Source organism: Myxocyprinus asiaticus, chromosome 25, assembly GCF_019703515.2.
Source record: "Myxocyprinus asiaticus isolate MX2 ecotype Aquarium Trade chromosome 25, UBuf_Myxa_2, whole genome shotgun sequence".
Lineage (NCBI taxonomy): Eukaryota > Metazoa > Chordata > Actinopteri > Cypriniformes > Catostomidae > Myxocyprinus > Myxocyprinus asiaticus.
Window position 1 is genome coordinate 801902 of NC_059368.1, and position 15105 is coordinate 817006.

The 15105-nt window shown below is 39.5% G+C and overlaps 1 protein-coding gene and 1 pseudogene across 1 annotated transcript; both read right to left on the bottom strand.

Annotated features, from left to right (window-relative positions):
- Positions 1 to 607: 607 nt before the first annotated feature.
- On the bottom strand, positions 608 to 8272 carry pgfa (placental growth factor a). The gene is made up of 3 exons (XM_051654347.1): positions 8020 to 8272; positions 4752 to 4785; positions 608 to 852 (listed from the first exon to the last, which is right to left on the bottom strand). The coding sequence occupies exons 1-3, from the start codon at positions 8056 to 8058 to the stop codon at positions 608 to 610; spliced, it is 318 nt and encodes a 105-aa protein (XP_051510307.1). The 5' UTR covers positions 8059 to 8272.
- A 5190-nt stretch (positions 8273 to 13462) lies between these two features.
- LOC127415569 (zona pellucida sperm-binding protein 4-like) lies at positions 13463 to 15014 on the bottom strand (annotated as a pseudogene).
- Between the last annotated feature and the right edge of the window lie 91 nt (positions 15015 to 15105).

The window sequence follows — 15105 nt, forward strand, 5'->3', positions numbered from 1 at the left end:
GGCAAAGCTCACTTTAGGGTGGAAGCTGCCACCCCATGCCATCCTTCTGGCCCCACCCCTGGTTTGTTTGGACAATACACGTATATGAAGCTTTCCTAAACCGTCCTCTCCCTCTTATATGAAGCATTGGCCAGTTCGATTTATTTTAGTGTATCAGTTTGTTCTGAGGATTCATGTACATGAACCGTATTAAAGGACAATTCATTTGAGTTTCATGCAGAATACCCTACTAAGTATTATTTCACATTGCAGTGTTCATTAATGCCTAAACGATCCCAGCAAAGGGAGAAAACGCAACAGGTTCCAAAACTAATGAGCCAGATGAAACCCTAAAAAATGCAACAAATGTGATTTGAGAGCTGCGAAGGGTATGATTATCAGTGAATAATGGCTTGAATTTCAATATGTTCCTCACTCAAAGCTATCGAGTGATTTCAGAAGACTTGGTATATGCCAAACGAGTCATATGAACTACTTTTATAATATTTTTTTGGAGCATGACGGTACAATATAAATCATAAACCATTTTAGTTGCATGGAAAACAGAAGCTCAGACAGTCACATTTTGTGTTTTAGTATTTTTTTCATTTTTGGGTGAACTATCCCTTTAAATATTGCAGTTAAATGTATGCATGAAGACGTGATCTGTTCTTGCCTGTATGGTGATGTTGCGTGTGCTGGTGGGGTAGCAGGTGAGTTTTTCATCATTACAGCAGCCAGAGCAGCGCAGCAGCGGCACACAGCCGGGACTGTAAATGTGCTCCACTCCTCCTGGATACTCCTGCTCCACATCCACCATACGCTCCATAGAGCGACACTGACTGCGACCCCATGCCTCATGAAACAACATCACTAGAGCCACAGAACAATCGACAGCATAAACATTACATACAGTTGATAAACTAGGATTATGGTGAAAATTATTTTGGCTTTGTTTTTATACTTCCACTATGACCAAATAATTAAGCTTTTCCTGCTATAGAGCTCAACAGTATCCAGACTGATTTCACAAAAACAGGAGGATTGAGTGTTTTGTCTGCTAAAATTAGTGTATGCTCTCTGAATGAACCGTCTGATCTGCTGCTCCCAGTGTCTGAAGCTGGTACTACAGTTGCAATGCACCGCGCTTACACAAGAACTTACTCCTTTGAACGTAAAGGGGCACATTGCGTCCAATTTTCTAAAACATTTGAGCAGTGTACTCCTATACTCCTAATCCTAACTATATGGAGACAAAAATACAACCTAGTCTCATAGAATGAACGGCAGTATAACCAGTGACTTTTACATGCTGTGTTCTACGTTTCTCGGCAGTTTCCTGGTGAAATGAACACTAGAGGCGCTACAACAACTGTGCATGAGTAAAACAGCTGAATGTGAGGTTATAAACACTTATTTTACTATTACTCGCACACTGCTGTTATCGAAACACTTGTACTGTAACACATCATATGAAAAAGTACTTATTTTAACGCTTGTATTACAGACTCACCTACATTTACACATTTATTCCAATGTGATTAGCTTCCGCGGTAGCTCATCTGATAGAGTTTAGACTTTAAGCCCAGCCAAACACGCAAGCTGACTCTGTCAGAAGGTGAGGGGAGACAAAGGGACCCAAACGCAGAGGGAAACAGTCAATGAGTTTATTAACAACAACATTTGTAAACAAGGACAGGCGCACCCGGCACCGGCTGCAGTGATGAGCAAAGTCAAAAGCTATAGCCGCTCAGCAGGCTAAGGAATGAGTGTGTTAGTATGATGAGTGCATGCATTGTGGAAGTCAGGAGCAATCCAAAGAGAGTTTGTTGAAGCTGGTGTGATGTGAAGCAAAGCTCAGGCGAGTTTCTCCCCTGACATGCAGGCAAAGACCGAGGAATCCTCCTCCAAGGGAACTGGGTGACAATACAGGTGAAGGTGAAGACAAACAGGAAGGTAACCACACCTCTAGAGACAGACAACCAACAGACACATGAGCAATCGTCAACTAAACAAGTGAGCACGTTTAACACTTGACAGCAAACAATAAACTGGCAAAGAAAGAGGGGAAACACAATGAATAAGTAGGGAGTGCAATCAGTGAGAAGCAGGTGGAACGGGCAAGTAAATCATTGCCACGATCTGCACCTCCCCGGGAACGATCAGCGTTCCCATGGAAACGCTGATCACACATGCCAGCTCCACCTGTGAGACACGAGGGAGAGAAAAAAAAACAAACAACAGTATGACGCGAAAGTGTCATAGAGGCAACACAAAATGACATGGCTGCTTCAGAAAATGTGCTTTTCATCTTGCATTTGACACTATCGATTAGGTTTAGGTTAAAGTTTTATGTTAGGGAGGTACTTTTAACTCATCTAATATTCACCTTAAAAACCTCGTCTGATTCCAACACCATTTCGCTTGCTATTAGCGCCCCCCGCTGGACATTTCACTGGGAAACTGCAACAAAACGTGTAATGAAGCACGTAATTTCATTTTGCAAAAATGTTGCCACTGTCAAGTAATGTTCATGAGATCAGGCTGCGGAAATAGGTTTCTTTCACTTCTTTGCAAATGTAGTATATGGGATATGACGTAAAAAGGCACAGCGTGGGTGATTTTTGAGGCATTAAGACATGGTGGCACTTGACAGGAATTCGCACCAGGGGGCAAAAAATCATTTATAACAAAGGATTCCAGGATTATCAAGTTGAGATGATTTTTAGCAATAGTGTCTAAATCTTTCAACACAGACCTAACATGAGCTCTGCAATCACACCCTATATATGCTTCGGTACTTAAAAAAAAAAAAAAAAAAAAAAAAAAAAAAAAATACACTAGTGTCAATCCTGAAGGAAATTCCATCAGTAAGAGATGTTACCATGGCAGCAGCCAGACATTTGAGTATTGGCATGAAGTCTGATCCATATAGCAGCTTATTGTCCACTTGGTCAGTGAACGGACTGTGGTTGGTCCAGGAGTGTGCCGTCTGAGGATGAGACCTCGCTAAATTAAATACGGTATATAGTAGCATTACAGCCTAACAGACAGTAGATGTGTTTTCTGTTAAAACAAACAAACAAAAAAATACTTCCAGAAACTAGGCTGCAGTGGGCACTTTCTGTTGAGCTCTATTACAATAAATGTGATACTTAAGGACAATCACTGCATACAGTGGCATGCAAAAGTTTGGGTTTAGTTTCTGTTGCTGTGAATAGCTAAGCAAGCAAAAGATGGCCTGATTTCCAAAAGGCTTGAAGTTAAAGATGACACATTTCTTTAATATTTTAAGCACATTTTACTTTTTTATATTCATCTTTTACAGTTTCAAAATAACAAAAAATGAAAAGGGCCCGAAGCAAAAGTTTGGGCACCTACATGGTCAGTACTCAGTAACACCCCCTGGCGAGTATCACAGCTTGTAAAAGCTTTTTGTAGCCAGCTAAGTGTCTTTCAGTTCTTGTTTGGGGGATTTTCACCCATTCTTCTTTGCAAAAGGCTTCTAGTTCTGTGAGATTCTTGGGCCGTCTTGCATGCACTGCTCTTTTGAGGTCTATCCACAGATTTTTCATGATGTTTAGGTCGAGGGACTGTGAGGGCCATGGCAAAACCTTCAGCTTGCACCTCTTGAGGTCAGACCATTGTGGATTTTGAGGTGTGTTTAGGATCATTATCCTGTTGTAGAAGCAATCCTCTTTTACAGATGGTGTGATGTTTGCTTCCAGAATTTGCTGGTATTTAATTTAATCCATTCTTTCCTCTACCAGTGAAATGTTCCCGTGCCACTGGCATCAACACATGCCCAAAGCAAGATCGATCCACCCCCGTGCTCAACAGTTGGAGAGGTGTTCTTTTCATGAACTTCTGCACCCTTTTTTCTCCAAACATACCTTTGCTCATTGCGGCCAAAAAGTTATATTTTAACTTCATCAGTCCGCAGGACTTGTTTCCAAAATGCATCAGGCTTGTTTAGATGTTCATTTGCAAACTTCTGATGCTGAAATTTGTGGTGAGGATGCAGGAAAAGTTTTCTTCTCATGACTCTTCCATGAAGGTCATATTTGTGCAGGTGTCACAGTGCACCACCACTCCAGAGTCTGCTAAATCTTCCTGAAGGTCTCTTGCAGTCAAACAGGGGTTTTGATTTGCCTTTCTAGCAATCCTATGAGCAGTTCTCTCTGAAAGGTTTCTTGGTCTTCCAGACCTCAACTTGAACTCCACCGTTCCTTACGAACTGAGGAAATGGCTACCTGAAAACGTTTTGCTATCTTCTTATAGCCTTCTCCTGCTTTATGGGCATCAATTATTTTAATTTTCAGAGTGCTGGGCAGCTGCTTAGAGGAGCCCATGGCTGCTGATTGTTGGGACAAGATTTGAGGAGTCAGAGTCTGTATAAAGCTTTGAAATATGCATCACCTGGCCTTTCCAAACGATGATTGTGAACAAGCCACAGTCCTAACAAGCTAATTAAGGTCTGAGACCTTGGTAAAAGTTATCCGAGAACTCAAATCTCTTTGGCGTACCCAAACTTTTGCATGGTGCTCCTTTCCTTTTTTTCACTCTAAAATTGTACAAAATAAAAATAATACACTAATATTGCTTAAAATTTTGAAAAGAATGTTTCATCTTTACTTTATGCCTTTTGGAGATCAATTCATCTTCTGCTCACTTAACTATTCACAGCAACTGAAATTTTGACCAGCGGTGCCCAAACCTTTGCATGCCACTGTATATATATATATATAATTTTACATATAAAATAGTCTTACCTTTGGAGTTGGGATTGCCCAGAATGGTTGAAACCTGTTTTAAAAAATTTAATTGAGACAAACTCTATGAAAGAAAACTACACAGGGTAATTCAAATTTTTGTTTTTGTTTTTTTACAATGTATACGTCATAGACAACAAGAGATGAGGCATTTAAAAAGCATTTGAGATTAAATGTGAGCTTTTTTGTTTCCTCAACTTAAAGAGGATATGTATGATTTATTATGACTGGTCAGTGGCGGCATTCTGTGGTCATATTTGTGTAATGATAATGATGCTAAATTGACTGTTGTCTCATAGTTGTGCTAGTTTCATATCTGTCGTATCGGGTGATTCTAACGAAATCTGTCCAAAAAAAAATAAAAATAATAAAATTCATATTTAACCCCAAATCAGTAAAAATGAAATTATATAATGCATAAAGAATGTCAAATCTACATTTTTTTTAATGCACAATCATTTTTTGCATTATGACATTATTTTCAGGACCCTTTAGCACATTTAATATATATTTGTTTTCATGTATTTCTTCCGGTATCCCTTCACCTCCCTATCTCCACCTTATATTTCATATTGTGAAATAGTTAATTGGACAGCACACCAAATCTGTTTACCACAGTGAACTCATGAAAATAAGAGAGAAAAGAAATGCAAGGCAGTACTGCTATGATGCATAAATACTTTACAGTTAAAATAATATATAACTTTTTAACATTGCGGTAATGAGAATATCATAATGACCATTTTTATGCTTTGTAGAATAAGGAGAATTGAGGGGTAAAATGTGTGTAAATAATGTCACAAATAAAAAATGTAAATGGGCTTAAAAATAGGCTTCATTTTCTATACACAAAATATAATTTCTGATTGGTTTCTTTTGATTTTGGAGTAGGAAAATTTTTCACTTAGACTCAATATAGTATGCAAACTCAATATACCCATTTATTTTTTTAAATAGCCATGTGACAAGTGGGACAGTGTGCAGTCATAATTGCAAAGTAAACTGTGAGAGGACCTTATAAAAGCCTGACACAACAGAAGGCTCTTGTTTCACCCAGTCAGGTTTAAAGATGATTGTATATTATTATCTTTCACATATTTTAGGTTAAAAGTGATTGTTTCACCCTTTTAAAACACGGCAGTTCATTTAATATATAATTTAACTCAATATGAGCAGTATGCATTAGCACGTAGAGTGTTTCAATCAGGTCTGGCTCATTTTCATACAGACCAAAAAACTGTGGGCAACAGCTCTGAGGCCGGCGCATCTGTTCTGAACTACAGCACGTTTATTTTTGTAAGCATGGACATGCAGACTGCGAGAAAGGCACGTCTCACTGAGTCCACATGAAACGCTCTGAGCGGCAGAAAATGGGTGAAATTATGGGGAAGATCGCAGTCGGTTCGTGCTACAGAGTGAGATCACCCGACTGTGTTTGTGCACTGAACCAAACCTGACTCGAGGGCCCGGGATGTTAGCTAGTGGGCAAACTTGGCTGCCGTCCATTGTCAGGGCGATTTGTCCGCCTACATGTTGGAGCTGTACATTAATTAGGGTGCATGGAGTCTCAGATCTCCATAAGAGAGGTGCGAGAGGGGGCCGAAACTAACTTTAGCCAAGAGACGTGCAACTGCTCACTACAATAATGAGGAGGCTTTGGGTTTCATTTATTTATTGGGCAAAACTGCCTTACAGCTAGTGAGGATTCTGATTGGTCAGTGGAAAATAAAACTCTGCCATCATTTACTCACCCTAATGCCGTTTCAAACCCGTATGCTGCTATTTGTTCCGTGCAATTCAGTGGGAATTAAATAACTTAAGGAATATTCTGGGTTCAATACAAGTTCAGCTCAATCAGCAGCATTTGTGGCATAATGTTGATTACCACATAAATTAATTGACTCGTTCCTCATTTTCTTTAAATGTGTGTTCCAGTGAGACACTTACAATGGAAGTCAATGGGGTCAATAATCTGTTAACATTAAAATACTCACTGTTTCAAAAGACACAAGACATAAACAATATGTGTGTTAACATGATTTTACTGTCATACACTTACTAACCACATCTGTGGAAAGTTATAGACAATTTTACAACTTTGTTGCCATGACGATGTAACACTGCAAACCCTAAAATGACTGTAAAAATGACAATTTAAACAACTTTACAGCTGAAATAATACACAAGTTTTAACAGAAGAATTAATGTAAGTGCTTTTATAAAATTATAAGCTTCACATTTCTGTCTTTAAACCCTCCAAAAATTGACCCCATTGACTTCTATTGTAAGTGTCTCACTGGAACACACATTTAAAGAAAAGGAGGGATGAGTCGAAACATTTTTTTGTGGTAATCAACATTATGTCACAAATGCTGCCAATTGAACTGAACTTGTATTGAACCTGGAATATTCCTTTAACTCAGAATAGAGAATTTAATTATTATTTTTTAAATCAAATATAGCCTAATATATAACATTGCGTTGATATTTTTGGACTTTGAGGATGCATGGAGTTTTAAATTGTTCTTTTACATCTTTTTAAACAATTATGCCTAATACAATGACAAATTGTGCGTAATAAAAATTATGATAATTTTTGGCACAATATTTCCTTTTGTTATTTCTATTTGTTTATGTAAGTGAAACAAACAAACAAACAAACAAACTAGTAGCCTATAAAGAAGAGTGAAAGTGCAATGAGCCGCTTGGACAAAAAATAAAAGCTTGCCAGTATTCTTTACATACTATTACAATTAACGCTTGTGTACCATTTTTACATATTCTTTCTCACTGATTTATAAATAAGCAAAATCAACTATTATTCCATTAGGAATAATTATTCCAAGGTTTTTATCCTTTTAAATGTGTCAATTTTTGTAAAGTTTTTCTTCATTCCATTTTTGGGCATTTAAATGGACTATTATAGGCATACTGAATAAATTTGTCATGTTAACAATATAATTGTTAACAATTGCCTAAATACCGTTACTATTGTCAATACAATAAAACTATGGTAATTTACTCTAGCCAAAAAATAATACAACTAAAATAAAAGTGCATATATCTTTAATATTGTTTTTTTATGTCAGTGGCTAATTAAAGAAGTTAAACACAATGACAAAGGTTCTGTAAGCACTGTTTAAAGCAAATATTAATTTATAATGGTTTAACACTACTAACTAGAATAACTGTATTAGGTGGTATTTTGGTGGAAATTGTTTACTAAGGTAAACGTCTGTAAGGGTGCCTTTGGGAGACATCTCATTACCTGTATGTACAGCAGTAATGCAGCGATGAATCTCTTCATGTCGAGCGGGCAGAACACATCACCCGAGCCACTCTGCTATGTTAATCCACTGCAGTGACACACTGTCTCCAAAGTCCACTGCATCTTCTTTTATCCACCAGTAAACAGCCCTTTAATGAGATGAGGCAAGAGTTATAGGTAAGTCAAGACACTCCACAGGTGTTAAAACACTCCAAAACGAGTTGTTCCACAACTTTTCCTTGTTGGCAAACGTTTTAAGGTTAGTGGCCTTTGTTTTGAGTGAGTCACCCCACCCTCTGTGCCTTTCCCTCAGCCCCCCAAAAACCTCTAGTTAGGCCCACCACATGATTCATGCTGTGTAATTGGGTCATCAGGGATGTGAAAGACTGCACTGACTGCCACTTTCACCAGTACAACTGAATCTCATGAAACCTGTCAAGAGCATGGCCTAGTCAGATTTTACTTCAAAAACTAAAGGCAAAAAAATCACATTTGCATTTTAAGAAAATGACCCCTAGGTTATTTTATAGGACCATTAAGATTTTTTGTATTGTGACATTATTTTCATACTTTTAATAATAATTCCAGTCACATTTATTTTACTACTGCAATTCTAAAAACATCACATTCTCAATACTGTAAAGGGAAAAAAAAGATAAGTTATTTAAATTGTAAAATATTTAGACATCAGTATTTCTGCTGATTAAAAACAAACAAACATTGTATTTCAATAATAGTAAAAAAATTAAATAAAAAAAAAACAAAAACAAACAAAAAAAAAAACCCCCGACTGTATTCCTATAAGAATCTAATGAGAGTCACATTTGAGAATGAGAACTACTTAAAAAAAAAAAAAAAAAAACATTTCACCAATGACAGTTTGGAGGCAAAATTTAATTTCTAATTATTTTCCTTTGACTTTACAGTGAAATATGACCTGGGCAAGATTCACTCTATGCCTTTATATAGGTAGATAGAATTCCAGACTAGTATGGGTCAGGCTCTTTCATCTTCAAATAAGTAAATAAATATTTCAGTCGTATTGACACAAAACTCATCCTCCTAAAATTCATACCAGTTAACCCATAACCCCAATCATGACATGTTGACAAAACATGCCAGCCAGAGTCGGTTTAGTGCGTTGTGTTGTTTGGAACAGCAGCTGGTGATGCACTGTGAGATTTCATGGATTCAGAAAAGGCTCTATACATATAAGAGAATTCAGGACAAATAGGCTTGAATGACACAGAGAGGGGCTTGTGCTGCCTTCATGTCATGTCAGAATGATCGTATTTACAAGATGAGCGCACATGAACAATGTTGTCATTTCCAGTGGGAAACCTGGGATTTTCTTTGAGGCCCAACTTGGAAAGTTGGGGGAAGAGTCAATTAAATAATCATCGCAAAATCTAATTGGTATTGATCATTATTAGTTAGAATTGTACATGGTGACTGTTCAATTTAGTTCGTACACATTTCATGTAAAGCTAATGCTGATGAAAAATAAAGCTTGCTAGATCTATTAATTTAATAATACAAATCGATAATTATATCATTCATTTGTACAGCGCCTTTCAAGGACCCTAGGATGCTTCACAAAGCATAGGCAAAAAAGAAACAATCACGTGAAAGGAAACAGATGCTTGACAGAGCAAAGGCAATGGGAAACAATCACATGATGTAGTAAATATAAAAACGTCCCTTTTTCAGGACACTGTATTTTAAAGAATTTTGTACAAATCCAAATAACTTCACAGATCTTTATTGTAAAGGGTTTAAATAATGTTTTCCATGCTTGTTCAATGAACCATAAACAATTAATGAACATGCACCTGTGGAACGGTCATTAAGACACTAACACCTTACAGATGGTAGGCAATTAAGGTCACAGTTATAAAAACTTAGGACACTAAAGAGACCTTTCTACTGATTCTGAAAAACACCAAAAGAAAGATGCCTAGGGTCCCTGCTCATCTGCGTGAACGTGCCTTAGGCATGCTGCATGGAGGCATGAGGACTGCAGATGTGGCCAGGGCAATAAATTGCAATGTCTGTACTGTGAGACGCCTAAGACAGCGCTACAGGGAGACCGGAAGGACAGCTGATCGTCCTCACAGTGGCAGACCACGTGTAACAACACCTGCACAGGATTGGTACATCTAAATATCACACCTGCGGGACAGGTACAGGATGGCAACAACAACTGTCCGCGTTACACCAGGAATGCACAATCCCTCCATCAGTGCTCGGACTGTCCGCAATAGGCTGAGAGAGGCTGGACTGAGGACTTGTAGGCCTGTTGCAAGGCAGGTCCTTACCAGACAACACCGGCAACAGCGTCGCCTATTGGCACAAACCCACCTTCACTGGACCAGACAGGACTGGCAAAGTGCTCTTCACTGATGAGTCGTGGTTTTGTCTCACCAGGGGTGATGGTCGGACTCGTGTTTATCATCGAAGGAATGAGCGTTAAACCAAGGCCTGTACTCTGGAGCAGGATCTATTTGGAGGTGGAGGGTCCGTCATGGTCTGGGGCGGTGTATCACAGCATCATCGGACTGAGCTTGTTGTCATTGAAGGCAATCTCAACGCTGTGAGTTTCAGATTTCAAATAGGTTTTAAAGGTCTGGAGAGATACTGGGGGAGAATGTTTGGGAGGTGACAGGCTTGTGCTGTGAAACTATATTTCCCATCATTCTCTGTAGCACAAGAATATCAATACCAAAAGCTTAAAGCTTAAAGCTTCCTGTGTTTTTCAGTTAGTGAAAGAGAGAATGAAATATTAAATTGTCCAAAATGTCCATTCTATTTCTGACCACTTCTCTCCCTAAAGAGCACTTAGATCGTGTAATCAACTTCTCTTATCTGTCCCTTGATGTCGCTGCAAAACTAAGGGTGGTTGGGCCTTCTCCCAAACTTTGGAACAGCCTGCCCTTTCACGTGAGGTCTGCTCCTTCACTAGCTAGTTTTAAATCTGTTCTTAAATCTTATCTGTATTCTCTGTCTTTTGATAATTCTTAGCTTAAGTGTTATGGTTTAGTTACACAGACTGTATTCTGTTTATTGCGCTTGTTGTTTATTAATGTTGTCACTTGCGTATCTGCTCCTGGATTTTTTTTCTTGACATGTTTTATATTTTACTGTATAGCACTTTGGTGCAACACTGTTGCTTTTAAATGTGCTCTAGAAATAAATCTTGACTTCCAAACTATCGGAACTTCCCAGGAGGACTTGAAAGGTATCAAGATGAAGTTCAGAGATGTAGTTAGTCCTCCTGACATAATACAGTGATAGATGGTGGCCCAACTCTCAACCATTGATCTCTTAAGTTTGTTTAAATGAAGAACTTGACACCAGTGGCGATTTCTCAGGGCCAGCAAAGCTGCCTTTGCTGGCGTAACATGCCTAATAAATATTTTTCCATCCTTTCATTCTCATTGACATTTTTGCCTATGTATTTTCAATTGCTTTCAACTCCTAATTAATCTACAAACGAATAGCAAAAACATTTATCCAATCAAAATGTATTCCTTGATGCTTGCAAGCAAAGTGGGACGACTGTTTCACAAATCGCATGCCCAAAGCCATGCTCATTAGCCGAAGCAGCGCACGATTCTTAGCTCTATCCTGTCAGGCCTTCAGAATTTCCACAGAATCCCTCAACACTGCAGTGAATAGGCATCTAAAGTCAGATTGTCAGATTCATCAGCCAATCAGATTGATTTATTTGTTCTTGGTAGGTGTGGTCTTTAGGATATGTCCCAGTCCAGGCTTTCTAGCTGGCCTTGAGTGATGCAATCACGCTTTGATGTACGCAATTTGAAAGTGAAGAGTGCGAGATCTTGCTGACGAGTCGGCTGTCATCACTACTGGTATTGCCGTTGAGAAAGGGATTCTTATGGATTTAAAATCCTAAGTTCTGCATGATCGTGCAATTAATTAAAGAGGAAAGGACTAATTTTCACTTCAAGTAAATTGGTAAATGCTTTTTGCATTGTTATAGCAACATCAGGAGTTTAAGTGTAAATTAGGCTGCTTGAACATGACAGTGTCAGATCAAGTTTTGAAAAGTAACTGTGTACCCTGACAAAACATAATTGAATGCAAGCAAAATTTTAAATCTCAAATATTATTAGAGATTTACTTTTTCTTGGCATTACACCTCCTTGGTTCTGGCTTTCGTGCATGGACGTGTTGTTAAAATGTCAATTGGTATTACTAGTTGACTGCCACGTAATGTATGATAGGCATACGATGTCTTATTCATTGTGAAACTGTGTTTTGCCTAGACTTAAAATGCACGGGCCACGGCTGCTTGACACTAATCTCTGAGCGTGTCTGCCATTTAACTGGTGTTTCCCTCTCAGCTATCTGACTGAACAGAGATTCCCCAGGATCACACTGACACAAAGATTATTCTCTAGTGAGATTCTAGCAGCTGTGGAATGGAGGAGGTTTCTCCACTGGCATTTGGCTTGAAGTCAGTGACGTGATAAGACTGCTTTTAAAAACTCGCACAAAGAATGCTCACGCATGTAAACGACCACCACAACAAAAGGAGAATTTGTTCACACATTGACAGTCCAGACACAACAGTGGTTAAGCTCCTGAAAGTACAAAACCATAGTCTACACAACATGCTATATTCAATGTCTTCTGTAAGCTTTGCAGTCCCAGATTTGACAAGAGAACAAGCATTGCTTTCATGTGTGCTGTAACCAAATGTGACATGCCAATGGAAAATGCACAGAGGACAATTGAGAGTTGCAATCAAGGATAAGACTGGTTGAATTTTCAATCATGACTTCGTTAGTCTGTTTCCTTAAAGCTGTGCTACTTTAGATGGAGCCAAAATCATAGACTAGTTGCCCTTTCAGGAGCTCTACAGCCATGGGGTCTTATGAACTGTATGCTGGAAGAACAGCATTCAAGTTTGGGGATGACATGACTATTCAATAAGACATACGTTTTATTTTAGGACATCGTGCTCATTTGTACGAGTAATAGTTGACCTGGAGACATCAAAATTAACTAGGTACAGATGTAGTATGTGAAAATTAGATGGCCAAAGACAAATGCAGTTCAATCTATTGTAAATAGAGTAAACATGCCCTTGTCAGGGATAAAGGCAGCCAACATGTGTACTGTTAAGGGTTCCAGCATGGTAGGAGTCAAGCACTGAAGAGAGAAGTACTAAAAGCAGGTAAGGCGAGGGTGTAATGTTCCATCACAGACCCTACATCTTAGCAAATGTCATATTTATCAGTGCAGATGTAGAAGTTACCACTACCAAAGTAAAAAGACCAATCTGAAAAGTTACCCCTCCCAGAAACCAGGTACTAACTCCTTTTACTCCCTACTGTAAGTTTAATGACAAACAGGTGACTAGCTTAACCAGGCAGGGTGGCATAGATCAAAGTTATAACAAATCCATAAACAAGAGTCAAGGTCTCAGGCAATGGCACACTGCTGTACTGCAATGGATGAAGATCTGACCAAGAAAAAAAATGGATTAACCAAGCGGTTAATTAGAACAAGCAATATTAAGGGTTCAGGCATGCTTTGCTAGGTTAGATGGGGATCATACGAATTGCTGCAGAGGAGCTAGTGATGCTGGATCCACAAACGTGAACTTCTTCACAATAAAGCACTTATAGTGGGTTGGGAACTGAAGACCAGAGGAGCCATCCACAGGAACCAGTGTGGTGAGGTAGTGGTCATCCTGGTAGGGGCATCTGGAAGGCACAGTAACAGTCAGGGCTAGCTCAGAACAGACCAATTACACAAATGCTGGAGTTATACTCACCCATTAACTAGAAGGTCCCACTGAGGTAGGCTGAGAGGATCAGGAGCTGATGTCGCCCAGTAATGTCCCAGCATCAGGACAATATTGGGGTCAGTCCTCTCCAAAAGGTGCACCAACATACACAGGTTGTCGTAGGACTTTGACAGGGTAATCAGCATCACTGTAGTAGGATGTGTATGCAGCATCCTCTGCAGGACAAAATTTTATAAACCCTGGTTACACTTTCAAGATAGCCATCTAGAGAAGCAGTACATTACCTTCTGCACATTCTTTAGTGACACATTGTCCATTTGCCAGGTGAAGCCCCACTCTGAGGGGTCCAGGAGCAGCTACAGGTGGTGGAACAGTGTTGACCTCCACAACCAGAGCTAGAACAGCAGTGCCAGAATACCTACATGGAACAAAGTGGTCCAATCCCCACTTCATAGGATGAAGTCATTCTGTTCTCATACACCACATCCATTGTCCTCCTGCAAACAGCAACAACATGGTTAACATCCACTCATTTCTGGTGCTTTTAGCAAGTCTAAAAAGCACCAGTACCAACCATCATGCTTGTGCCACAAGCAGTGACAGGGAATTGATAAATGGCAAAGGAAGGTGTAGACCCAACTGGAGCACAAGGTGGGCCATTTCCACAAAGCAGACAGACTGTATCCAGACTTGAAGACAGTGTAACATCTCTAGCCACCACAACCACAAACTGGCCATCTCGAATACACTGGACAGTCACTGTTTCAAGTGAGAGAGCAAGTTACCACAGAGAATCCGTTTAATAAAAACGGCTTTAGTCACTCAGCGCCCTTACATGCTTTCCCATAGTAACACTGCTGTCCATTAAAGAAGCAGTTAATAGCTTCACACTCAGCAGCACCAATACCAGGTTGTCCACATTGGATCTGCTCATAATCAGCTACAGCACACTTGTCAAGAGGCTTGGCCTGTGCCACTGGCTGCTTGAGAAAATGGTTGTAGAGTCTGCTGGAGGACTGAAGCCTGAGGATTCTGGGCTGGACCACACTCTTTTCATCGAGTCTGCTGTTGCAGAGCCTGTTGAGACAAAAACTGTTGATCACTTGGCTGGAATGCACTAGCCTGAGGACTCTGGGCTAGAATCCCCCCCTTGTGGAGCAAGCTTGTTGTACTCGCTGTTGAGGTAAAAAATGATGACTTGGCTGGAACACAACATCTTGAGGATTCTGGGCTAAAATCCTTCGAGTTTGCTGGAGGACTGAAGCTTAAGGATTCTGGGCTGGACCCCACCCTTGAGTTTGCGGTTG